This window comes from Lampetra fluviatilis, chromosome 13 (assembly GCF_964198595.1).
Source record: "Lampetra fluviatilis chromosome 13, kcLamFluv1.1, whole genome shotgun sequence".
Lineage (NCBI taxonomy): Eukaryota > Metazoa > Chordata > Hyperoartia > Petromyzontiformes > Petromyzontidae > Lampetra > Lampetra fluviatilis.
In genome coordinates this window covers 40,304-68,080 of record NC_136287.1, presented here as the reverse complement: position 1 = coordinate 68,080, position 27,777 = coordinate 40,304, and the positions used below count along the sequence as shown (strand labels likewise).

Sequence of the window (27,777 nt, the reverse complement as noted above, 5' to 3'; positions counted from 1 at the left end):
GGGGTGCAGTAGAATGCACTCATGAGTACAGTACATCATACTTACTGATGTTATAATAAATTATTCTTATATTACTCATACAAAAGAAATAACGCTGTCGGGAACGCATCTGCATATATAGAATGGTATTATGACCCCATTTACCGCTTATTTGATGAGTGCTCACTTCTTCAGGAACGCATGTTCAACGACAAGCGAGGTCTGCCTGTATGTATTTATTATGTACTAGCACTTACCACACATTTGTGCAGGATATTACTTAAGTGACTGCAAATTATATGGATTCCTTGATGACACTCACTAGTCAATTCTAAATCAACAACAATATCATAACAACATCAACAATGTTGTGACATTATCAACAGTAATACTGTTCATATCAACATCAACAACAATAATATATCAACATCAACACCATATTAAAACAAATATTGTTAATAGTAACAGTTGTACAACTATTTTACAACCACAAATAAAGCCACACTATAACTACAACCATCAACCACAACTACAGAGACATAACCACAATAGCTGCAATATAACCACAACTATATCCACAACCTGCATCTTAAAAACTATAACCACATTGCAACCACAAGCATAACCACCACAGAATCACAACCACAGCAGCCAAAATATAACCACAACCACAATTTAAGCACAACCACACCAGGCACATTATAACCACAACACATTATAACCCCATTGAGACCACAACATAACCACAACTTTCTAAGCACAACCACATAACTTCAACATTACAACAACAGTTACATTACCAAAATCAAAACATAACCACCACATAAGTATAACTATAACTACCACATTACCACCAGAACTACAATATATCCAGAACAAAATATCCACAGCATAACCACAACCCAAATAACAATAACCACAACCACATTATAACCACAACCATGATAACCTAACCAAAACCATAATCATATTCTAACAACAATAGGAGCATATAATCCCAACCAAAACTACATTTTAACCACAACCATAATAACCACATTATAATCACTAACAAATTATAAACACAACCATCACATTATAACCATCACCACGTTAAATAATCACAACCAGACACATGCTATCCACAACCATAAGCTTATTCAAAACACAACCATAACTAAATTATAACCACAAACACATAACCAAAAACGTAAACATATTTTAAGCACAACCATAACCACAACTACCACATTATAACCACAATAATGAGCACATTATAATCACGACCATAACCATATTCTAACCACAACCATATTATAATCACAGCCATAACCAGAACCATGGCGTGTGTGGTGGAAGAAGCGCTGACGAATTTCCATGCCAAATCTGGACAATCCCAACTCAACCTAAGCGCAAATGGAGAGGACACAGGCATTGACTAATACATGTTTTACCTGTTTCAGCACATTTGTTAACAATAATAAAGGAATGTCACATTCATTTATAATGCATCTTCACAGACCTTTTATACAATTTCCTGGGAATGTCCTCGGCAAGGGAAATTGTTTATATTTTATGGATTTTGTTCTCCCACACAGCGTTTGGGAGTTCAAGAGCATGATAGATAAATGAACGGATATACAAATGTAAATTATATATATGTAGAAGTAATTGGCCCTTATTGGTCATATTGTGCTGTATTATATGGCTCCGGTCTCGCTCAACTCTTTGGACTCACAGGACTGTGTACTCCCTTGAATCACTGTGCGATGTTGTAAGTACTCTTGACGTATGACATTATGGCATGGCATGTGTGTCCTGTAACATTATTACTCCCAATACATGGTACTGTACTATTTGGTAGTGACATGGCCCAGCAGGACGTTTGGTGCTTGTTGCAGAGGTTCATGGTTTGAACCTAGCAGGCCACCCTGGTTGATACTGCGGTGTGCCTTCATGGTATATTACCACACACCATCTGATTAATTTACAGTGGACGTTAAAAATCATCTAATGTAACTCGAAATGAGTAGGCCATGTGCGCTGGCATCATAGTAAAACATATATTTATAAATTCCCAAAATTACGGAGTTAATTACTCCATTGGAAAACACATATCAAGAATCTCCCCGACTGACAATACAAATGCCTTCTTGCAGGCGAGGTGCTGAGTCACCTTGTGCTCCAGAGACTGCTGTCACTGGGGGTACCCTTAAAGTATTTGAGATGAGATGTAAGGTGCTTCTCACGTATTAAAAGCTGTGAGACACCCCGGCATAAAGAAAGCTACTCTAAAGCAAATTATTATTACGACTTGTGCATAAACATCTGCATGTTCCATACCACGTGTATACCTGGGGACAGTGGGCCAATAGGATCTGGGCTCCATTTGGCAGAAGGAGTCGTATGACTTAGACGACTGGGTGTTGCGTGACCGATCAAGTCTAGCACACAAGACCTCTCAGAGATGCACGCCAGCAACCGCTTACGGCAAAGGGCCAAGTTCTGCATGGAGAGAAAAACAAGTTCAAAGATTAACACTGTAGTTATAAATGCAATGTCCATATGTATGTCTAACTTCTTTCGCACCGTACGTAGCCAACCGTGCTAATTGGAGGTGCAAACATGCAATATATACATTTACAAATAATGTAGTGCCCTCAAGTCGAATAGGTACTATCTTAGTAAACCTGCTCATCACCATTATCAGCCATGCCCAATCCACTGCCAGATGAATACCTCCCCATGCCACTGCCACCTCTCAGGATCCTGCGATGCAGGAATCCATCCAGCAGCAGCACGCGAACTGATTATATCACTCCATCTCCTTGATCGCATTCCATTCCTTCAGTGCAACTCCATTGTGATTCTTAACCATCGCTCACTACCCCTTCTCGTCAGGATTATATCCTGCCCGAGCCCAATTACTTTTTAAAATAACACTTTTCTTACTAGTTTTGATGTTAGTTAAAACTGTTAAACGAATTTAAAAAAATTACGACTGGAAGGAATGCAAAGTTCTGTGCTCAATTGCAAAAAAACACCATGGAATATCTGGCAATCCATTCAGGCAGCAGTAACTAGGCTTTTCCTCAACAAGAGCAGTGCATGTATAAGACGAGTGAGTTGTGTGCATGAACACAACGGGGTGGTGACATGGCCCAACAGGAGCGTGTCCGCTGCTTGTTTCAAAAGGTTTGCGGTTTGAATCTGGCAGGCCGCCCTGGTTACTCATTTGAGTTTATTAATCATATAAATAGTCTGATCTCCGATAACGCATAGTTTTCATAACGCGAATTTTATGTAATGCAATGAATATATTAGGGAACACATTTTTACAATGCGGAAGCGAATTGGAGATAACGCGATTGAGTGAATGGAACTACTTTGCACGAGTAGGAATAAGTGGTTGTACAGCTACCTCGGCGAAGCATTATCGCACAAGGCGGAATGCTGCTGGATGCTTCTAGATGCTATCCACGCACCTCAGTGTTTGTTCGGCCTGCGTACGCATCTCACGTGTTATCGCTGACTGTGCTTTATCCTATGTTATATTATCTATTATAATGCCATTTTTCCATAACACGGTGTTCTGCAGGAACGCAACTACCACGTTATAGGAAAATAGACTGTATACGCTATCTGCTTCACAGTGGACGTTAAATATCCCCTGAAACAATTTGAAATGAGGTCATTGTGTGCTGGCAAGTCATGGTTCAAATTTGGGAAATGACCCACAAATTACTCAATTGAGATACCCATAGGAACATCGCCCTCTACCGGCAGACTAATATCTTCTTGCTGGTCGGTGCGGAGTCCTCTTGTGCCACACGGGGACAGCTGCTGCTGGTGATGCCTTTTTCAATTTGCTGAGGTGTGATGCAAATTGATAAAAAAAAGGACTTGTGCCTTCCAAAAGGTATCTATCTATTTGATGTTTGAATATCTTAACATCTGTTTTATTGCCAGAAAGGGTAAAACCTATTATTATGTTTCATCATTGTTGATCCTGGCAAAAATGTCCTGTAGATATTAATGCTCGACCAGAGATATACGTGTTCTGATACTTGCATTGTCCTTGTAATGTGTACCTTTTGGTGTTCTCTGGTCTAAAACTGCTTAGACAAGGCCAATCAGTTTCAAGGACAAAGAATATATTATCAGAGCATGTTTGTTTGCATGTTTTGCCACAAGTATTTGTGGTTAATATAGACTTGATCCCTTGCAAAAGGTATCTATTTGGTGTTGGAATATCTAAAAACCTCCTGGTGTATTGCCAGAAAGGGTAAAACCTATGATTATTTTTCATTATTTTTGATACTGGGCAAAAAGGTCCCATAGATATGATGCAAGTTGCTTACTGCTTGTAAAGCGCTCTGAGTCACCCCGGTGTGAAGGGGGCACTCTATTAATACTAAACCAGTGTTGCAGTGTGCTACGCTGTACTGCTTGATGCGCTGACATACTTGCTGTAAGGCTTCAGCGCGCAGCAGCGTTTCTGCTAGGACACTCTCCAACTCTGCCAGCTGCTTCCGCTCAACACCAAGCAGCACGTCCACTTCATCTGGACCCTACAGTCCCAGCCAGACCAAGAGAAGAGTTCATACAGTACATGCATTCAGTGAACTCCCAGCACTCTGAGTACCAGTGTACATGGTAGGGTTGTTAAACAGTAACCAATAAGCCTGCAACCATTTTCAAAATCAAGTACCGCTATGGGAACCTCATTTGCCAGTAAAAATATGAAAATTGGTTTTTTACCCTTCTATCTGGCAACAAAAAAGGTGTCAGTTTTGTTGCCAGATAGAAGGGTAAAAAACCAATTATCAATCAAGTATTAGTTCTGAAAGTCAGGGAGTGGTTATCGTTTCCAGTCGGGTTATTGGTATGAAGAGATGGGCGCACCCAAACTTTACCCACCACACGCAGTCTGCCCTTGGACTGTGCTGTACAACATTTACATTACTGGCTGGGCAGAGGCAGTAGGGGAGGGGGAATTCGAGGGACTTGCACCGTTGTTTCAACTGCCATAGAAACAAACTGGTGACCTTAGGATCATCGCAAATCCAGTGTGCTAACCATTACACTGTGGCAAATCACCCACACGCTCACTCACCGAGCTACACGCTCACCTGTACACACATTCACTCAGGACCGCAGCTCACAACACTTCTCTTTCTGCTTCTTCTCTTTTACTGACCCCATGCATAAAACATCAAGGTGCCTTACATTGGGGGGGGGGGGTAAGAAGTGGCTAAGTTAAAATTCGAGATGCTTTCTTAAAAAATAAATATTTTTAGGGGGGACCTGAAGGCCCAAACTGAACTAGACTCCCTGACCAACTTTGACAGAGAGTTCGAAAGTCCAATGGCCACCGAAGCAAAATCCCGGTCGCCCATGGACCACTTTGAGCTTTCTTCTCGCGACACAGAGATCTAAATCAGCGATTCTGATGATGCAATTTACATGAAAGTGACGCTTCACAGTGGACGTTACAATTCCCGCTGATGGCGTTACTACTATAATAGCCCAGAAATGTGTGTAATGCACGTGACGTCACTCCACATACCCCCTCCCCCGTCATTAATAATAAAATACTCATGAGCGGGTGGATTTTTACACTCACGCGGAAGGCCGAGTGGAAAGATAGTTTTTTCGCAAAGTTGCTTCAAATATGACGTTTCTTTACAGAAAGTAAAACATAAATATACGCAGCAGTGCTAAATCCGTACGTGACGTCACTGCAAAAGAGAAACCCCCCCCTCATTCATAATCATGAGCGGGTGGATTTTTACATTCCCGCAGGTTGATTGGAAATAATTTGTTTTACGCAAATTAACTTTAAATTTGACGTTTCTTTATTGAAATGTAATCAAATCAATATTTCTACGCAGCAACAAAGTGTATTTGGTGTCTTTATTTATTTCTTCAGCACTTGAAACAAAAGGTAAGTCTAATTTTTGCTTCTAAATTATTATAAAAGTAGCCTATAGCCCGTCCAAGGACGGGTGTATTGCAGTTAATCTGAAATATTCAATCGAAAATAAAGACCCGCTCATGATTATTAATGAGGGGGTGGGGCCAGGGTCCACATGAGTGACGTCATCATGCCATGATTATTGATGAAGGGGGGGAGCTCCATGTGGAGTGACGGAATCCGCTCATGATTATTGATCAGGGGGGGGAACTCCATGTGGAATGACATCATCCACTCTTGATTATTAATGAGGGGGTGGGTGGCGTGGTCCACATCAGTGACGTCATCCGCTCATGATTATTAATTAGGGAGTTTGTGTCCCGCGCGTGACGTCACTCCACATGCCGCACCCCCGTCATTATGGTAGAGCAGAATTATTATTTGTTGCAAATTCGCTTTAAGTTTCACGTTTCTTTATTTAAAATGAATCTAATAAATAATTCTACGCAGCAACAAATTTGATTTGGGGTCTATATTTTTCCTAAGATAAGTCTAATTTATGCTTCTACATTTTGGTTAAATAGACATTTCTCGGTGATTTTCCAGATATTGTATTGCAATCCAATTTATTTGCACCCCAGCGACCGAAAGCAGAAAATAATAAAGTATCAGAGCAGTGAATTAGAACAAATTGAAGGTCAGTTTGTTGTATCCTAGCCTTCTTCCATCATTGAGATATAATGAATGAAAACACACCAAGAAGCAGCAGGCTGCAAAACACCAGGTGTTGTTGAGTAATGAACTGAAGGAGGGCTAGGATGGCAGAATTGCAACCTTGCTTCAAGGAAAGATAAGGCCTGATAAATGGGCACACGTCACCGTGCAGGCGGCAGAGACAGTGGGAGAGTCAGCCAGACAGAGTTAAGGCAAAAAGCCCAACCATCTATGACCTCAGCACATGGGCGAATAATGGGGCAGTGTCGACTCGAAGGCAATGGAAGGAAGCAGAGGCGCCTTTGTCTAGATCACGGCCACAGAAGGCCGGGGGTCATCACTGATTGTGTGTTTAGGGATTTCGAGCTAATTGGAACACGTGCACACAGGGAGGAGAAATACGCCTTGTTCTCCTGCAGCTGAGGGAGCCAAGATAAACCCAGCTCAAGGCTGTGTACACAGGGGAGGGGGCCTGTGTCCTGAAATTAATCACACTCCCAGCGCAGAAGGTTGGATGACCACAGTGAGACGAGAATAAGGGTGTTGTGCCTCTCTCAAGGCTGCAGGCTCAGCTGAACAGCGAGGCTGCGGGGGTCACCAGAAGTTCGTGTTCGCCTAGTTAAGTCAAAAAGCTCAATTATTCTGTATTGCTATTAAAGTCACGTTAAAGTCGGAATTTAACAACAGGGTAGGCTAAAGTTGTTGATATGAAATGTTATTTCCATACTTTAATACTTTATATACAACTCGACCCGAAGCATAACGGGATGAATCACCACCAGGTCGAATATAAAATACATAATAAAAGAGCGATGTTAAACCCAGGGTCGGAGAGAAAGGGAGATCCCGGCCGTCTTTGTATCCCCGCAGCGCGGGATAGGAGTGTATACGCTCGGGGAAACACCTCCACTTGAGTCAAGCACCACGATGGGAAATGACAGACCTTAGGTTACATACAGAATCATAACTGTGAAATGGTAAGGGACAAATGTTAAACTTTTTCCCATTTCTTTGTGCGTCAGTGAGGGTCGGAGGGAGTGTGCCCCTCCCTCCAGGTGGTGCAACACGGACAAAGGTGCCTATGAGACGATTTGTAACGTCTGTGTTTTGGTTCATGAAGAAGGCCAAACAAGAGATAATATCGCACCCAGACAGAGAGACGACCTCGAGGCAATTTGTAACACCTGATTGTTTGCTCGTGGATTTTATGGAGGGAATATGACAACGGAATATACCGTGGGTGATGCACACAAGGACACACGGACGTACGGACACACACATGGACACACCTACACACGGACAGATCCTGACACAGTAAATCAAAAGAAACCCCGCCTTGTGGGCAGGGTCTAAAGGGATTTTTCGGCATAAAAGAAAGGACCCTGAGCATTGGAAACCAGTTCGACCAGGAGGGTCAACTCATCAGCCGAGTTCGACCAGTGGGTCGGCTCAGGAGTTCGACCAACAGGGTCGGCTCAGGAGTTCGACCAACAGGGTCGGCTCAGAAGTTCGACCAGCGGGTCGGCTCAGGAGTTCGACCAGCGGGTCGGCTCAGGAGTTCGACCGGGAGGGTCGACTCAGGAGCGAGCTGCGACCAGCGGGTCGGCTCGGCTCATAACCAGCTCGACCGAGAGGGTCGACTCAGGAGCGAGCTGCGACCAGCGGGTCGGCTCGACTCATCTTCAGTTCGACCGGGAGGGTCGACTCAGGAGCGAGCTGCGACCAACGGGTCGGCTCGACTCTTCAGCTCGTCTGGGACTCAGCCGAGTTCAGCCGGCTCTCAGGGCTCGACTCAAGCGGCTCCCCATCTCCTCTGCAGGCGGGCAAGACCCGCTTGACAGCTCAACTCGGCCTGCGTGGGCCAACCTCTGCCGAGTCGGAGGTCTCTGCTGCCGCCGACGGTCGCGGTTTGGCGACGAGGCTCTGTGCTTCCCCTGGTTGACGACCCAACATTGCACGCTGCGAGCGAGCTGTGGGCGCCACCTACCGACCGGGTTCCGAACTACGACAGCGTATCAACAGGCATCCAACCAATTCACCACGGCGACAGGGGAGCGACTGATACGTATGACGCGCACCGCCCCTTCACCACACGACCACCAGGCGTCTGTTTGACATAAAGAACCGACTCCGAACACTGACTATTCAAGACAACTCTTACCACTCAAAAACACTCGAGACCGAGTGATGGCCATCCGTCGTTTATAAGAGTGTTCGTAATTTTTATCTTTAATACTTAGTGGGCTGTACTCTTAATCGCATAAATTCCCAACAGATCCATCAATACGAATTGATTCTTGGCACCTCCTTCCGCCAAGCCACGCTCACGTGGGGAGTGGTGGCCCACCAGATCCTTATCAGGTGATCTGGTCCCCAATTAGTAAACTTAGTATAAGATAACGATCTTCGGAAAAGGAGCACCGTCGCAGGCCCTTACTCCGAGCCATTCTGTTGTCAGATAACCTGCCGATGTATCTGTTGAGATTGGTGCCTTTAAGAATAATAACTGTTTTTGATTGTGTTTTTTTATCGCCGTATAATCTATCAAGTATCTTTCAGTCATAATCGCCGCACGTACTCGCATCCTATCAATAAGGAGTACGGTACTGCGTGAACAATATTGAGTAATCATTCATTAACGTTAAGGTTTTTCTTAGCATAGCATTTGCATGTTTTAACGACTCTCTCTCACTAACAACCATCGCGTTATGCGGGATACCTGTGCCGTTGTCAAAGTGAAATCAGACAATCATTGATGATACTGTATTGATGCCGTGTTGACGTTCCGGGATTGAGAGTTCGCATACTATATCATAGTTGAGGTTGAATTAGTAATACATTGATTAATACAGAAGTGGTTGTGTGATTCTTTCCTGAAATATATGCATAAGATCTGCTTCTGCGTTGAGATCTGAACTTGGTGACCTTAATAAACACACTAATACATACTCAGTAAATGTTAAAGCGATAACGGGGTGAACCGGGGACCTAAAATATAAGCGAGAATGAGACGAACCTAGACAACGATGCCGAGTTAATCTAAGTTAATCTTGCATACTTACACCACACCTGCATAACTGCATACGATTAATTGCCTTATTCCGATCGATAACCCACCCTCGTCACCGAGGCGGGGTCTGGTTATCATAACGACTTGCATTATCATAATTACACCCACTCGCATAATTACTACGATTACCTCTCGAATTGGCATAATTAAATTTGCATAATTACACAAATTAACATATTTCCGGATAATTACACATTTGGCCAAATTTCATTTGATTATTATTATTTTCACTGAATATTCATAACCCACATATACAACATAATAATTTCACCCACGCACGCATACAACATAACAAATTTTCATAACCAACATATACAACATAATGGGGGCGTCGCCCGGGATTTCTCGCAGACAGTTTATGCATGAATTCAGGAACGAATCACTGTTGTGTTAATCAAAGTGTTGTGAACTAACGTTGCCTTGTGATTGTAAACGGGCGTAAAACAAAAAAACGCCCTCTAAGGTTAAATACCAGAGTAGCAGAGTATAACAAAGACAGCTGGGCTGAGATTATTTGCTCGAGTTGAACTGACGCAACCTGTGATACAATTGTTTATATGTGCTCTGAAGGGGAATTCTAGAGTAACTCACGCCGCACATGAGATGTTAGAATTAAGATACACTCTTAAGTCTATTAACCACACTACGTAATAGAGATGGCACAGGATCCACAGCATTCTGAGTTTGACACACCAACGCATAACACTGATACAGAGTGGACCTCTGAGGAGGAGATGGAATCTATGGAAAAACAATATCGGGAATTTGTGTTAAAACGTACTGGACGGACTGCTAGCCAGCAGACGGAGCAGAGAGATATATGGGAGGGGTGCCATACAGAAGACGTTAAAGCCCATAGAAGGAAACTACTTAAGGACGTGATGAAATGTGGCAAAGCCAAACGTGACGTAAAAATTGCAGAAATAGCGAGGGTAGACTCGTACCTCCTCGCACAGACAGACAGAGAAAGATTATGGAATGAGGAAAAATTTGAAAGGGAAAGACAAGAGAAACTGTCCTTAATGGAGCAGGTAGAGCGTCTGCACGCCCTCGTGAGAGAGAAAGAATCCGCACTAAATGCACCAGTGAAACACCCAGACGCTGATACACAGAACACATACGGGAGTAACAATTTACCACACTCCGAGCCACGTGGACGTAGCCCAGGGCCAGATCCCACAATGAGTATGGCTACTGTGCAAAGCAATTTTGATGAAGTAACACCCTCGCAAATCGAGGAGAGAGAAGAGGAAATAATAATACAAACGGGAAAACATGAGGCCGACCACCCCAACGATAGAGAGAGACAAATAATTAACCCTAAGTCATCAGGATACACTGTAATGATAGGGCGGAAAAGGGCGGAGCTGGTGCAAGACGGGAAACATGACATAAACAGCACACCAGGCAGACGCACGCTACGCAAGTATGACCGACATGATGCAGATGACAGAGACAGCTCACCAGAGAAACGCACCTCGCACAAACACGACCAACACGACACGGATAACAGACACAGCTCACCAGAGGGACGCATGACCCGTAAAAATCACCCACGCAAAACCACCCGCACCACAGATGACAGAGACAGGAATCCCGATAACCATGAAGCACGAGACAAACATAAATACAACACCTCACCTAGCAGGCACCACACACGTAGTAGGCAGCATGAAGGTCAAGGACAAAAACACTCACCACATAGACACCGCTCAAGGAGATCACGCACACCAACCCACAAGCACGAATCACAAGACCCACGTAAGGAAAACAAGAGACACAAGCAACGGGACAGATACGAATCCTCGGACAGAGGGAGATCACGACACAGACACGGGAAACATGACAACAGTGATAGTAGAGACAAGGGTAGCTCAAGTGAGCACTCCTCAGGAACCGACACCACTGATGACGAACAACACACTTTTAACAGTAAGACACTAAAACTAATGGACAAAGCACTCGTGAGAATTCCCTATTTCGATCCACATAACAAGAACAGGGACATACACACTCACATAGCTACCGTAGAACAAGAGGCTAAGATCCGGGGTCTGGGTAAATCAGCAGAAAAGGCATGTTTATTATCAAGGAGCCTACATGAACCCGCCAGACCATGGGTAGCCTCCCTGCCAAATAGGGTGAAGAGTGACTTTAAACAATTGAGCCGAGCAGTAGTTAAGAGATTTGGGGAATACTCCACACTCTCCGAAGGATTGAACGCGGCAAAGTTGATGACCCAGCGTGTAGACGAAGACCCACGAGATTATCTCCTACGCCTTAAGAAAGCATATTACGCAGGGGACGGGGACAATGCCCAGGGAGATAAGACAGTTTTAAAAGTGATGTTCTTCCAATTATTGAGACCTGAAATAGTGAGAATAGTAGGAATGATGTTGGACCCCGAGACTGCCTCCCTACGCCAGATTGAAAGCAAGGCCCACACGGCCTGGGTGAACGGACGGAAAACCACTAGCATAGCCAAAACCCACATCGTCACCAGAGATAAAGAATGCCCCGATCTGGAGGGAAGCGAATCTCCAAGGAATAATATTAGCGCCACACGGGGTGGACATGAATTCCCCCAGGAGAGGGCGCCTAACCCAATAGAATCAACACCCGTCCACAACACGCTGAATAACGTTCCACGTGGGGGGAGGAACGAGACCAGAGGAATCTGGCACTCACAGCCGCCACCACCATGGAATGCAGAAGAGGGCGGAGGCTGGAATTATGGAGGAGGAAAAGCGAGTGACGGACCATACCTACCCCGCGGAGACCGACGCCCACCAAACCAGTCACCATATCGTCCCCCACTGCCGCCTCCACTAACAATAGAGCATAGACCACCGTTAGCTAACAGGAATCGATATGCTCACCACATTAGGATGGAAAAAGAGCTCCTAGGGAGTATGAAGACTCCCATGCAAATAGCGAAGGGAAGAATACCAACTATACCCACACAGGAGGAGGACACACCCAGCGCAAAGGTAGCCCAAGTGAACGTAGGGAAGACAAGAAGCCCCGAAGCAATCACCGAAGTGGTACCAGAGGGAAAAGGGTACCATCTGGGGGAATTGATTCCCGTAGGACCAGTCGGACGAGTCCACGTGGAAGTAATACTGCAAGACACCCTGACCAGCCAGGGCCTTTGTGATACTGGAGCAGAAATATCCATGATATCCAGAGAATTATTTGACGAACTCCAGACTGCCCTCCAGAGGAAGAATGAAACCCTACAGATGATGCCAAGTAAACTTACCTACTCAGGATGTGAAGGGACCCACATGCGACCATTGGGCAAAGTTATGACGAAGTTGACGTTCAACAAAATCAACATGAACCATCCCCTAGATGTCGTACGGAACCCCGGAAAAGAGCTGATCATTGGGATAGAACTAATGAATCGCCTGAAACCCATTATGAACCTTGAATCCCGACAAATTTGGGCACAGTCAATGCCGGAGCAACAAAGGGACTCAGAAGAGGAAGACGTTATGAGAGACTCCACGGGAATCCAAGTGATAACACAAGAGCTCAACGACCTATCAACGACAATCAGGAACGAAGACGAGCTCCCAGCAGGAATTCGAATCACTCAGCTAATGACTAACAGACTGAGAGAAGACCGAAAGGAAGCCGACTTAGAGTCAGTATCACCAAGTGACCGTCCCCTCATGGAGTATATACCGCCCCCTGGAGGCCAAACCGACGAACTGCAAACCGATGAAGGAGAACACAAGGGCAAGAGCGTATTACCCTCGGATGAAGCCAAGGCAACTCAACCGATAGTAACGCAAAAGGAACTTTCAACCGAGCCGCCCGAAACCACGAAGGCCTTGGACCCAGACCCAGGACAAGGAGTCTCCATAATAGAAGAACAAATCGAACAACAAATTGAAGCAGCAGACGCCCTCGAGAACGACACTCAACGAAATGAGCTTCGTCAACTGCTCCACAAATACCACTTCCTGTTCTCAGAAGACCCCTATGATTGCGGCAAAACCGACCTACACGTGGTATCTATTCCCACACTGGAAGGAGCGCCAGCGGTATATGTGAAACAATACAAGATTCCACTGGCTGCCTACGAATCAATCCAAGAAACCTTGGAGAACCTACTCAAGAAGAATATAATTCGAGAATGCAACTCAACCTACAACTCACCGATTTGGCCTGTATTGAAACCCACAGGCAAGTGGCGACTCACCATCGACTATAGGCAACTCAACAAAACGGTTCCCCTATCTCGATGGCCAATGGCAGAGATCGACCAGAATCTCAACCAAATAAAAGGCGCAAAAATTCTCACCACCATGGATCTATCAAATGGCTTCTGGACCATGCCCGTGAAAGAAGCGGATCAATACAAGTTGGCATTTACATTCAATGGAATACAGTATACTTGGAACCGATGTCCATTTGGATACTCAAATTCACCTGCGGACTTTAACATATTCCTACACAAGGCAATGGACGACGCAAAAGAGCGAGGTACCATCGTCTATGTCGACGATATACTGGTCAAGGACTCCTCCTGGGAAGAACACCTCGAGAGCCTCCAGCATACCCTCGAGCAGTTAAAGGAAGCAGGCGCAAAGATTTCAATACAAAAAGGACAGTGGGCACGCAAAAGGGTGGACTACCTCGGGCTCCAGGTCGGCACTGAGGGAATGTTACCCCAAACCAAAAGACTTGGAGCCCTCCTCGCACTCAAATCGCCCACCACAGTCACGACCCTTCGGAGCTTCTTAGGGATTTGCAACTACCTTCGACAGTTCGTGGACGACTACGCAGGAATCGTTCGACCCTTAGTCAAACTACTGCAAAAAGACGAACCATGGGAGTGGGGACAGGAACAGGAAGCCGCAGAAAAAGAATTAAAACGACAGATCACCGAGGCATCCTGCCTAGCATACCCAGAGAAAGGGAAAGAATACTACCTGGAGACCGCATACTCAGATCATAGTATCAGCTCGGTACTGTACCAGAGACAGGAAGCAGAGAAACGAGTTATTGCCTATGCCAGCAAAGCCCTCCGGGGAGTGGAGATGAAGTTCTCCGAGTGTGAGAAGGCGATATTTGGAAACATCTGGGCCATACAACATTTTCGGAACTTGTTGAACGGAGAGAAGATCATCCTGGAAACGAATCATGAATCCTTGGCATACCTCAACAGTAAGAAGATTCGAGAGGGCCGCGTAACCAGCAGCCGAATAGCCAGCTGGGCACTGACACTCCAAGGCCTACCAATCACAGTGAAATACGCAAAAAACAAGAAAAGTCCAATGGCCCAAGGTCTTGCCGATTTACATGATTGTACCTTTGACAGCGTAGAAGCAGAGGACGAAAAGATACCTCCGGAGGACAACAGGTACCTGCCCTTCAGGAAGCAGACATGTGCCGACCTACCAGTGGTATACATCGATGGATGCTCCCAGATGAGGGAGAACAAGCTTCACGCTGGGTCAGGAGTCATTTGGGAAACTGGCCCACTCACAGGGATTCAAGAGGGATTTCAGCTGGGACCAAAGTCAAACCAGGATGCAGAGTTGGTCGGGGTACACATCGCTGTCCAAATGGCCTCCGATAACCAAATACGAACCATGGAAGTTCCGATTCCAAGCCACGTCGCACTGGTCACAATACCAAGAGGAACATTCGTACGCATAGGGGACAAGGTATTATATAACCTAGACAAAAGCCTACACCAAGCGGAGGTAGAAATAGTAGACACATTCCGAGGCCACAAGTTTGAGATAAGCAGCACTCTGTCCAACTTGTTGAACAGTAAAGAATTCCATATGGTGAAATTATCCCTCAGCGAATCAGAGATTAACATAACAGATCTTACTTGGGCGACCAAAGAGGCTGGATATCAGCGAAATCAACAGATGGGGATGGGAATCACAGGGGCAACAGGGATGATCATACTAGTCCTGGCTATTCTAACCTTAACATACCATGTGGCCAAAATGAATACCGAACTTAAAAGACTAATCGCAGGCACAAGCCACCTACCATTCAAGCTCAGGAACACGAGATTGAGCAATAACAGGCCTGATGATGCCACCCAAGAATAACCGTGGAAACTATCTTTTTAACGATATCTCCTATAACACGTAGTCAATAGAATAATTTCTCCCTCCCTTATCGTTTTCCCTTCCTTTAGAATATATATTTTTTTTCTCCTCTCTCTTGTCACATATAACCATGTTAAGTTGTGACACGTACGCGCGCGTTGTAAGGAAATAGCAGCAAAACTTGAGGACAATCGATGGTTCATGATGGAAGAAGGGTATACATTTTTTTTTAAAATAACCCGTGGCCATTTGACCACTGGTCATTTTTAAAAGGGCGGAATGTTGTATCCTAGCCTTCTTCCATCATTGAGATATAATGAATGAAAACACACCAAGAAGCAGCAGGCTGCAAAACACCAGGTGTTGTTGAGTAATGAACTGAAGGAGGGCTAGGATGGCAGAATTGCAACCTTGCTTCAAGGAAAGATAAGGCCTGATAAACGGGCACACGTCACCGTGCAGGCGGCAGAGACAGTGGGAGAGTCAGCCAGACAGAGTTAAGGCAAAAAGCCCAACCATCTATGACCTCAGCACATGGGCGAATAATGGGGCAGTGTCGACTCGAAGGCAATGGAAGGAAGCAGAGGCGCCTTTGTCTAGATCACGGCCACAGAAGGCCGGGGGTCATCACTGATTGTGTGTTTAGGGATTTCGAGCTAATTGGAACACGTGCACACAGGGAGGAGAAATACGCCTTGTTCTCCTGCAGCTGAGGGAGCCAAGATAAACCCAGCTCAAGGCTGTGTACACAGGGGAGGGGGCCTGTGTCCTGAAATTAATCACACTCCCAGCGCAGAAGGTTGGATGACCACAGTGAGACGAGAATAAGGGTGTTGTGCCTCTCTCAAGGCTGCAGGCTCAGCTGAACAGCGAGGCTGCGGGGGTCACCAGAAGTTCGTGTTCGCCTAGTTAAGTCAAAAAGCTCAATTATTCTGTATTGCTATTAAAGTCACGTTAAAGTCGGAATTTAACAACAGGGTAGGCTAAAGTTGTTGATATGAAATGTTATTTCCATACTTTAATACTTTATATACAACTCGACCCGAAGCATAACGGGATGAATCACCACCAGGTCGAATATAAAATACATAATAAAAGAGCGATGTTAAACCCAGGGTCGGAGAGAAAGGGAGATCCCGGCCGTCTTTGTATCCCCGCAGCGCGGGATAGGAGTGTATACGCTCGGGGAAACACCTCCACTTGAGTCAAGCACCACGATGGGAAATGACAGACCTTAGGTTACATACAGAATCATAACTGTGAAATGGTAAGGGACAAATGTTAAACTTTTTCCCATTTCTTTGTGCGTCAGTGAGGGTCGGAGGGAGTGTGCCCCTCCCTCCAGGTGGTGCAACACGGACAAAGGTGCCTATGAGACGATTTGTAACGTCTGTGTTTTGGTTCATGAAGAAGGCCAAACAAGAGATAATATCGCACCCAGACAGAGAGACGACCTCGAGGCAATTTGTAACACCTGATTGTTTGCTCGTGGATTTTATGGAGGGAATATGACAACGGAATATACCGTGGGTGATGCACACAAGGACACACGGACGTACGGACACACACATGGACACACCTACACACGGACAGATCCTGACACAGTAAATCAAAAGAAACCCCGCCTTGTGGGCAGGGTCTAAAGGGATTTTTCGGCATAAAAGAAAGGACCCTGAGCATTGGAAACCAGTTCGACCAGGAGGGTCAACTCATCAGCCGAGTTCGACCAGTGGGTCGGCTCAGGAGTTCGACCAACAGGGTCGGCTCAGGAGTTCGACCAACAGGGTCGGCTCAGGAGTTCGACCAGCGGGTCGGCTCAGGAGTTCGACCAGCGGGTCGGCTCAGGAGTTCGACCGGGAGGGTCGACTCAGGAGCGAGCTGCGACCAGCGGGTCGGCTCGGCTCATAACCAGCTCGACCGAGAGGGTCGACTCAGGAGCGAGCTGCGACCAGCGGGTCGGCTCGACTCATCTTCAGTTCGACCGGGAGGGTCGACTCAGGAGCGAGCTGCGACCAACGGGTCGGCTCGACTCTTCAGCTCGTCTGGGACTCAGCCGAGTTCAGCCGGCTCTCAGGGCTCGACTCAAGCGGCTCCCCATCTCCTCTGCAGGCGGGCAAGACCCGCTTGACAGCTCAACTCGGCCTGCGTGGGCCAACCTCTGCCGAGTCGGAGGTCTCTGCTGCCGCCGATGGTCGCGGTTTGGCGACGAGGCTCTGTGCTTCCCCTGGTTGACGACCCAACATTGCACGCTGCGAGCGAGCTGTGGGCGCCACCTACCGACCGGGTTCCGAACTACGACAGCGTATCAACAGGCATCCAACCAATTCACCACGGCGACAGGGGAGCGACTGATACGTATGACGCGCACCGCCCCCTCACCACACGACCACCAGGCGTCTGTTTGACATAAAGAACCGACTCCGAACACTGACTATTCAAGACAACTCTTACCACTCAAAAACACTCGAGACCGAGTGATGGCCATCCGTCGTTTATAAGAGTGTTCGTAATTTTTATCTTTAATACTTAGTGGGCTGTACTCTTAATCGCATAAATTCCCAACAGATCCATCAATACGAATTGATTCTTGGCACCTCCTTCCGCCAAGCCACGCTCACGTGGGGAGTGGTGGCCCACCAGATCCTTATCAGGTGATCTGGTCCCCAATTAGTAAACTTAGTATAAGATAACGATCTTCGGAAAAGGAGCACCGTCGCAGGCCCTTACTCCGAGCCATTCTGTTGTCAGATAACCTGCCGATGTATCTGTTGAGATTGGTGCCTTTAAGAATAATAACTGTTTTTGATTGCGTTTTTTTATCGCCGTATAATCTTTCAAGTATCTTTCAGTCATAATCGCCGCACGTACTCGCATCCTATCAATAAGGAGTACGGTACTGCGTGAACAATATTGAGTAATCATTCATTAACGTTAAGGTTTTTCTTAGCATAGCATTTGCATGTTTTAACGACTCTCTCTCACTAACAACCATCGCGTTATGCGGGATACCTGTGCCGTTGTCAAAGTGAAATCAGACAATCATTGATGATACTGTATTGATGCCGTGTTGACGTTCCGGGATTGAGAGTTCGCATACTATATCATAGTTGAGGTTGAATTAGTAATAAATTGATTAATACAGAAGTGGTTGTGTGATTCTTTCCTGAAATATATGCATAAGATCTGCTTCTGCGTTGAGATCTGAACTTGGTGACCTTAATAAACACACTAATACATACTCAGTAAATGTTAAAGCGATAACGGGGTGAACCGGGGACCTAAAATATAAGCGAGAATGAGACGAACCTAGACAACGATGCCGAGTTAATCTAAGTTAATCTTGCATACTTACACCACACCTGCATAACTGCATACGATTAATTGCCTTATTCCGATCGATAACCCACCCTCGTCACCGAGGCGGGGTCTGGTTATCATAACGACTTGCATTATCATAATTACACCCACTCGCATAATTACTACGATTACCTCTCGAATTGGCATAATTAAATGTGCATAATTACACAAATTAACATATTTCCGGATAATTACACATTTGGCCAAATTTCATTTGATTATTATTATTTTCACTGAATATTCATAACCCACATATACAACATAATAATTTCACCCACGCACGCATACAACATAACAAATTTTCATAACCAACATACAACAAGTTATATATAGTGCTACAGTGAAATGCAGTGAAGTGTTTTATGACATAATTTCGTGCAAGATTCACTGCCATTCAATTAACACAAGATACAATTATACTCTGCTAATTTTTTTCGTAAATATTACAGCTTCCGTCCTAGGATGGGCAAAGAAGCTAGTTTGATAAGAGTAGGCCAATGTGTGTTGCTGTCACGGTTCAAATTTTCCAAATTCACAAATGACCGACAAATTCCTCAATTGGCATTCCACAAAGCAACATCACAACATGTAGCTACTGCAGACTACTATATGTGCTGTACTGCGCCTTCGTGATAGCCTTGCGCTGTAAGCCTTGCGATTTTACACCTCCCCCTTTTATATCGTTTAGAAAATACGTTGTCACTTTATTATCAACACCACCGCTACCCGACTAGCGTTGCCTCAACCCACACTCATGTCGCTGACAGCATCGTCTGCCCTTTCTCGTAACCGTCGCCTCTCAACCTTCACCTCCACCTAACCCTGTACACAAACTACTTTGCATCGCGCGTAAAGAAATGTTCTGTACTGTGGAGTACAATATAGTAATTACGCATGATATTTTAGTGATTTTATTTTCATAATGTACTGCTAATAATGTTTTAACGTTTACTGCCGAAACTAGTATTGAGTGTAGTATTTTTAGTAATTGAATGTAATGTTGCGGATACGTCTAGGATGAAGATGCACGCATTGTTTAGTCCTCGTGGCAAAATTGCGTTGATTTACGTCGTTTCAGTATTCGTTGTCGCACATTTAAGGAAAGCATCCCCGACATAAACCGGGTTATTACTGTCAACTAAATTATTATTATTCAAGACTTACCACCTCACGTGTAGGTCGTCGCGATCGCATGCTAGAAGCTTGCACATTTGCCTGTTTCTCATTACGAACGTGTCCCAAGGCCTTGTTCAGATCACCTTGAGTGTGGGCCAAGGCAACTGCGTGCACGGACAGTGACCCACACTCGGCGCGGAGACGTGCCACCACCCCACGCACCTCGCGGCTGTACAGGTACATGTGGCGCACACTCACATTCACCTCCACCTGTCAGGAGGACAGAAACAAGAGTTAGGGACAAGGACATTTTTATTATTGTTACACTTCCTGACCCAGAAAATCCTAAGTCTCAAGAATATTTTTAACGAGGGTCATGCCATTTTTTTGGCAGCAGGAGGGGATGATGATTGCATGTGTCATCCGAATTCAGTAATTTTGCAAGTAATTTCCAGCATTGGGATAGATGAGCAATACATGTTCAATTGGAAGGGGTTTTTTATTTTATGGGAGGAAATCCATGTGTAGTGAGTCCAACTGAGTTGCAGAAGTTCTTCAGAGGCAACACAGTGCATCGCACGCCGTGCTCTGCTAGAGCCGGCATCACTCTGCAACACACACGATGCTGTCCGGCACCATACAGTGACATCCCCAATGTCACTCACTACACATGTGTAGAGTAGTATGACGACATGACATCATGAGCGCTGTGAGGCGCAATGACGTCCTGTCACGGGAAATACTTAAGGGGGACCCCGTGGCGAAAGCGGGGTCGTTGTGGGAGCACGGGATGGTGAGCGTCTTAAGAAGGTCTCTCCTGCTCGTGACCGGACGGTGTTGGCTGATCCCCCGTCCGGGTTCTACGAGTAGGAGAGCCGAAGATACAGCCAGGGGTAGGGCTCAGAGAAGTCTGCAAGAGCCGGTTAAGATTACGTGGGGTGCTGCTCTCCTCGGTCGGGTGGTGTTGGATAAGCCCCCATCCCAACTCGAGTGAGAGGCCAAGAGATAGCCCAGGCTAGGAATAGATAGAGGCTGACGTCCTCGTCAAGGACTGAGTGTAGGGACACCTACCTCTGGTGTGTTTTGTTACCTCTGTGTTAATAAACTGGCACAAGCCCTTACTAAGAGTTCAGTCTACGAGTCGTCCATGTACAGCAGGTGGAGAACATACACACTCCTCAATTAAGCCCACAAATCAACTATGCATCATAACGCTGGCCGTGGAAACCTAAGTTTATGAATAAAATAATTGACGTGGCTCAGCGGTAGTGCATTTGCCACTTGTTGCAGAGGTTTGCGGTTCTATTCCGACAGGCCGTCCTGGTTAATACTAAGATGTACGAGCCGTAAAATAAACTCCATCGGCTTCACAGGGGACATCGAATATCCCGTTTAACACGTAGGCTTTCACGACGAATATCATCCATAAGAGGTTTGTTTTGTTAGATCGTGTAAATATGTGTCGTTAAAATCCACCACCACCCGACACAGCCAACTAGTAAGGGTTGTAATGTAAACAGAACATGCCAATTTGTCACTAGTACAGCACACTGGTGTGCTGGAGAGCCAAGCCACAACATTTACAATCTGAGTACGATGTTTTGCCAATATTACAACTAGCTTCATCAGGCGACAGACAGATTTGTGGAGAAGTCCACCTGTTTTGTTCCTTATATAGAGGCGTAGATGTGGTGACCACACTTCACGCTCTTGCGCAAAGTGGAGGGGGGGCGATTAATGAGTCAACGTACATTATGCATGTGCATTATACGAGCCCTTTAATCTTGTCCTTCCAGTCCATTGTGTGTATTAAAATAGCCGTATCAATGACAATACAATATTCTATCAAAAAAAATAAAAAATATATTTTGAAACAATCTTGGGTCTAATTGTCAACGCTCAACTTACGTAGGCTGTAATTGACCACGGTCCCTTACATTATGGCAAGCCTCGGGGCCACTTCCTGGAGTTGTGGAGTTCTGCCATTACTCATACGGTACATTTCATTAAAGCGTGTTTAAAAAAAAGTATTTTAAAATATTACTTATTCAAAAGAAGTTTTAGCATCTGTATTATTAGTGCTGTTACCAATACCTCAATGAAGCCCTCATATATTGCTCATACATGTGCAATAATACAGGTCGACGACAAGCGACTGTGTTCATTCAGACGCTGTCTTTCCGACAGACCTGTTCTTCACCTGAGGACGGCTGCTAGCGTTGTGGCCGAAACGTCGTGAAAATTGTATTTTATTATGTTTTATTTTTATTATTTTATTATTTCCCTTCTACGTGACTTTACCGAAAGAACCAAGAAGAAGCGACTGTGTCTCCGTCTGTTTATTTCTTCATTATATGGACAGCTCGCGTTCCGCTCTCTCGGACGTTCCGCGGCGCGTCGCGTGAGCTGGCGTCCCGCTCTCACGCCATTCTCTCGCTCTCGGCGCGTCGCGTGAGCTGGCGTCCCGCTTCCCCGCTCCCGCGCACCGCTAGCAGACGGCGCGCTGGGAGCCGTCTCCACGTCGCCACGTGGCCGATGGCTCACGGAGACCCGCGACGTGGTCCAGCTTCCAGCTCTCACCAACTGACCTCGAGCCCCTTCCGGCTCTCCATTATATCCCCTTCCCGTGTCACCCAGACTCTGCCCTTCACCACACCCCTTAAGAACTTTCCAGATAATACCACCCCCTAGCGCCCGCGGGCTCCACCCTTGAACCCTTTACCCGATGGCTCGTGTCGCCTGGATGGCTTAGGGGCTGGGGCGGCGAAGCCCCAGCCTACGCTCGCATTACACATGTAAGAATTAAAGCTGTTGGGAATGCATCCCCATATATACAATTGTCTAATGAACTCCTTTATGCGCCGATTTTATTAGTGGCCACTTCTCCAGCATACACATTTTGAGCGCTAAGCGAGGTCTGCCTGTACAATAATTTTCACTATTATTATTCAAGCACACAAATACCTCTCTAGACGTGGGCAGCATGGCTCGACCTCTGGTCTTCTGGTCTTGCTCCGTGAATTCCCGACATTCTCGCAGACGCCCCATGCCTCACTGCATGCAGCTAAAGACATGGCTGTACTCTCCAATTGCTGTCAAATGAGAAGAGAGTTTAAGACACCATGAAGCACTTTTCTTGACACTGCAACACCACCACACCATCTTGACTAGTTGTACCGTGTCAATGACCACATATGCCAATGCAATTTATATACAGTGAGGGAACAAAGTATTTGATCTCCTGCTGATTTTGTACGTTTGCCCACTGACAAAGAAATGATCAGTCTATAATTTTAATGGTAGGTTTATTTGAACAGTGAGAGACAGAATAACAACAACAAAATCCAGAAAAAACGCATGTCAAAAATGTTATAAATTGATTTGCATTTCAATGAGGGAAATAAGTATTTGACCTCCTCTCAATCAGAAAGATTTCTGGATCCCAGGTGTCTTTTATACAGGTAACAAGCTGAGATTAGGAGCACACTCTTAAAGGGAGTGCTCCTAATCTGAGCTTGTTACCTGTATAAAAGACACCTGTTCACAGAAGCAATCAATCAATCAGATTCCAAACTCTCCACCATGGCCAAGACCAAAGAGCTCTCCAAGAATGTCAGGGACAAGATTGTAGACCTACACAAGGCTGGAATGGGCTACAAGTCCATCGTCAAGCAGCTTGGTGAGAAGGTGACAACAGTTGGTGCGATTATTCGCAAATGTAAGAAACACAAAATAACTGTCAATCTCCCTCGGCCTGGGGCTCCATGCAAGATCTCATCTCGTGGAGTTGCAATGATCATGAGAACGGTGAGGAATCAGCCCAGAAATACACGGGAGAATCTTGTCAATGATCTCAAGGCAACTGGGACCATAGACACCAAGAAAACAGTTGGTAACACAGTACGCCGTAAAGGACTGAAATCCTGCAGCGCCCGCAAGATCCCTCTGCTCAAGAAAGCACATATACATGCCCGTCTGAAGTTTGTCAATGATTCAGAGGACAACTGGGTGAAAGTGTTGTGGTCAGATGAGACCAAAATGGAGCTCTTTGGCATCAACTCAACTCCCGTGTTTGGAGGAGGAGGAATGCTGCCTATGACCCCAAGAACACCATCCCCACCGTCAAACATGGAGGTGGAAACATTATGCTTTGGGGGTGTTTTTCTGCTAAGGGGACAGGACAACTTCACCGCATCAAAGGGACGATGGACGGGGCCATGTACTGTCAAATCTTGGGTGAGAACCTCCTTCCCTCAGCCAGGGCATTGAAAATGGGTCGTGGATGGGTATTCCAGCATGACAATGACCCAAAACACACGGCCAAGGTAACAAAGGAGTGGCTCAAGAAGAAGCACATTCAGGTCCTGGAGTGGCCTAGCCAGTGTCCAGACCTTAATCCAATAGAAAATCTGTGGAGGGAGCTGAAGGTTCGAGTTGCCAAACGTCAGCCTCGAAACCTTAATGACTTGGAGAAGATCTGCAAAGAGGAGTGGGACAAAATCCCTCCTGAGATGTGTGCAAACCTGGTGGTCAACTACAAGAAACGTCTGACCACTGTGATTGCCAACAAGGGGTTTGCCACCAAGTACTAAGTCATGTTTTTCAGAGGGGTCAAATACTTATTTCCATCATTGAAATGCAAATCAATTTATAACATTTTTGACATGCGTTTTTTCTGGATTTTGTTGTTGTTATTCTGTCTCTCACTGTTCAAATAAACCTACCATAACAATTATAGACTGATCATTTCTTTGTCAGTGGGCAAACGTACAAAATCAGCAGGGGATCAAATACTTTTTTCCTTCACTGTATGTAAAACTGCTCAATTATTTACAACTAGCCTTTAGCCCTTCCAAGGACGGGTGTATTGCAGTTAATCTGAAACTTGCAAGTGAAAAGCAGACCGCGACGTGATATTCATTGCATCAATGCGTGTGCAATTTGTAAGGGCGCAGTGACACAGACCTATTTCATTTTAAGGTTATAATCCCTTGTTCATCATGACGTCCTTTTTACTTTGATGTCTCAATAGCATTACGGAGATTGCTTGACTTGAGACTTTTGCCTTTGTAGTGAGGTTTGTAAGTTAACGCTGAGGAGGGGGGAGGAGGCACCTCGGCCCCCCATGTGGAGTGACGTCAGCCGCTAATTATTATGAATGGGGGGAGGTGTCCATTTGGAGGACGTCACCTTATGATTATTAATTAGGGGGGCTGTTCGATGTGGAGTGACGTCACCTGCTCATGATTATTAATTAGGGGGGCTGTTCGATGTGGAGTGACATCACTTACGCATGACTACACTATGTGTAACACAATTTTTGTCCCTGGGTAGTAAGTGTTATTTTTGAATTGCTTCTGCCTAAAAAGTATAGAAAATGGCTATTATTCCCCACAAACTTTGGTTTTGTGACCAGGACAGTGATATTTAGAAATGTACCTATTTTCAATGAGAAAACCGGCGAATTTGTGTCTTTTCGTTCACATAAAGTCAGAAAAAAAAACATATGAATCGAAATTAACATGTATTTATACTAAAGTAATACAAAAATTATTACAAAAGATTTAGAAGTGAGTAGTTTTTGGAGATTTACAATTATACTGTAAATTACTTTCATGAATCAGCCCCCAAATGTAGCCTCCCATCATGTTCTCATTATACTGTCCTTGGTAGCGGCGTTCAAAGTCCAGTATATCCTGGTGGAAGCGCTCGCCCATTTCCTCCGAATGCGCTGCCATATTCTCCTTGAATTTATCAAGATGAGCATCAAGGAAATGGACTTTGAGGGACATCCTACAGCCCATTGTGCCATCGTTCTTCACCAGAGTCTCAACCAGCTCCACATAGTTTTCGGCCTTGTGATTTCCCAGGAAGCCCCGAACGACTGCGACAAAGCTGTTCCAAGCCGCTTTCTCCTTACTTGTGAGCTTCTTGGGGAATTCATTGCACTCCAGGATCTTCTTTATCTGTGATTCGACGAAAACACCAGCTTTCACCTTTGCCTCAGACAGCTTCGGGAAGTACAGTGGAACCTCGGTATACAACCGCTTTGGAATACGTCGAATTTGGTATACGTCGTATACGTATAAAAAATATATCTTGGGATACGACGTCTTGCTTGGGATACGACGCCTTTGCTAAAACTTGTGTGGGTCGGGATGAGTCACCGCGTACAGTACCCGCGTATGCCCCGTTCACGACTGAAACAAAGCGAGAGTGGTGGTGTAGCGGGGGGAGGCGGGGGACGTGGGGGGGAGGGGCGGGGTGGCGTGGCGTGGGGGAGAGGGGCGGGGAATGTGGGGAAAAGGGGCAGGGTAGCGTGGTGGAGAGGGGCGGGGGACGTAGAGGAGAGGGGCGGGGGACGTGGGGGGCTGCCCCCATGGAGGGCCCCAGGTCGAGGCGCGTGCTACTTGCGGGGTTGAGACACGCCACGTGGCCAGCACAGCTGGCAGCAGCGCGGTCACGTGGCTTCTGTAAGCATTTTCGTAATTAGTGTCAAAATTATTTTATACAACCCCATTAATGTATAATATGCCATATAAAATATAATTTATTTTCCTCTGGAACGGATTATTTCCTTTCCATTTATTTCTTATGGGAAAAAATCGTTTGGTATACGTCATTTTCGGTATAAGTCCTACCTTCTGGAACGAATTAACGACGTATACCGAGGTTCCACTGTAGTCTTGAAGGTACTTGAAGGCTGCAGACTCCTTATCTACAGCTCTGACAAATTGCTCCATAAGGCCCACTTTGATGTGCCGTGGTGGCATCAGCACCTTCCGGGGGTCCACCAGTGGCTCCCACTTGACCTTGTTCCTCCCCACAGAGAACTCGGTCCGCTGTGGTCAGTCCCGCCTGTGGTAGTGCGCCTTGGTGTCCCTGTTGTCCCAAAGGCAAAAATAGCAGGGAAACTTGGTAAAACCGCCTTGGAGACCTTTCAGGAATGCCACCATTTTTAAGTTTACGATGACCTCCCTGCCATACTCATCATACTTCAAGGCATCCAGCAAGGTCTTGATGCTGTTGTAATCCTCTTTGAGGTGCACCGAGCGAGCCAGGGGAAGAGACGGGTACTTGTTACCATTACGGAGCAGCATGGCTTTGAGGCTCCTGGATGAGCTATCAATGAAGAGGCGCCACTCATTCTGGTTACAGGCGATTCCGATTGCCTCGAACAGACTGGTCACATTGTGGCAGAAGCAGAGCCCATCTTGACGGGTGAAGAAGCTGCAAAAAGGTTGGTGACGCTTCCTCTGATCTGCGACTTGCACACTTGCATTCAACCAGTTTCACTGCTTGAGCCGAGACATCAAAAGCTCAGCATTGGACTTGGTGCGACTAAGATCTCTGATCAAGTCGTTGAGGTCTTTTTGGTTTCTCTCCTCGGCTCCACCTCTGAAAATGTCATCTGGATCTACGTCTTCCTCGCTCTCTGACTTGCATTGAAAATTGTAAAACATTTTCAAATAAAAAAGTTTTACAATTTTTTTATATTTTATAATATAAAATTCCGAGCAACAATTGTCCATCTTACATTCCATAGTTTTTTTGCATTGCTG

At 45.7% G+C, this 27,777-nt stretch overlaps 1 protein-coding gene across 1 annotated transcript; it reads right to left on the bottom strand.

Moving 5' to 3' along the window:
• Positions 1 to 2,247: 2,247 nt before the first annotated feature.
• LOC144935290 (tektin-like protein 1) lies at positions 2,248 to 23,304 on the bottom strand. Its single transcript, XM_078861853.1, has 4 exons — positions 23,180 to 23,304; positions 20,264 to 20,485; positions 4,425 to 4,529; positions 2,248 to 2,463 (listed from the first exon to the last, which is right to left on the bottom strand). The coding sequence occupies exons 1-4, from the start codon at positions 23,261 to 23,263 to the stop codon at positions 2,266 to 2,268; spliced, it is 609 nt and encodes a 202-aa protein (XP_078717979.1). The 5' UTR covers positions 23,264 to 23,304; the 3' UTR covers positions 2,248 to 2,265.
• Positions 23,305 to 27,777: the final 4,473 nt, after the last annotated feature.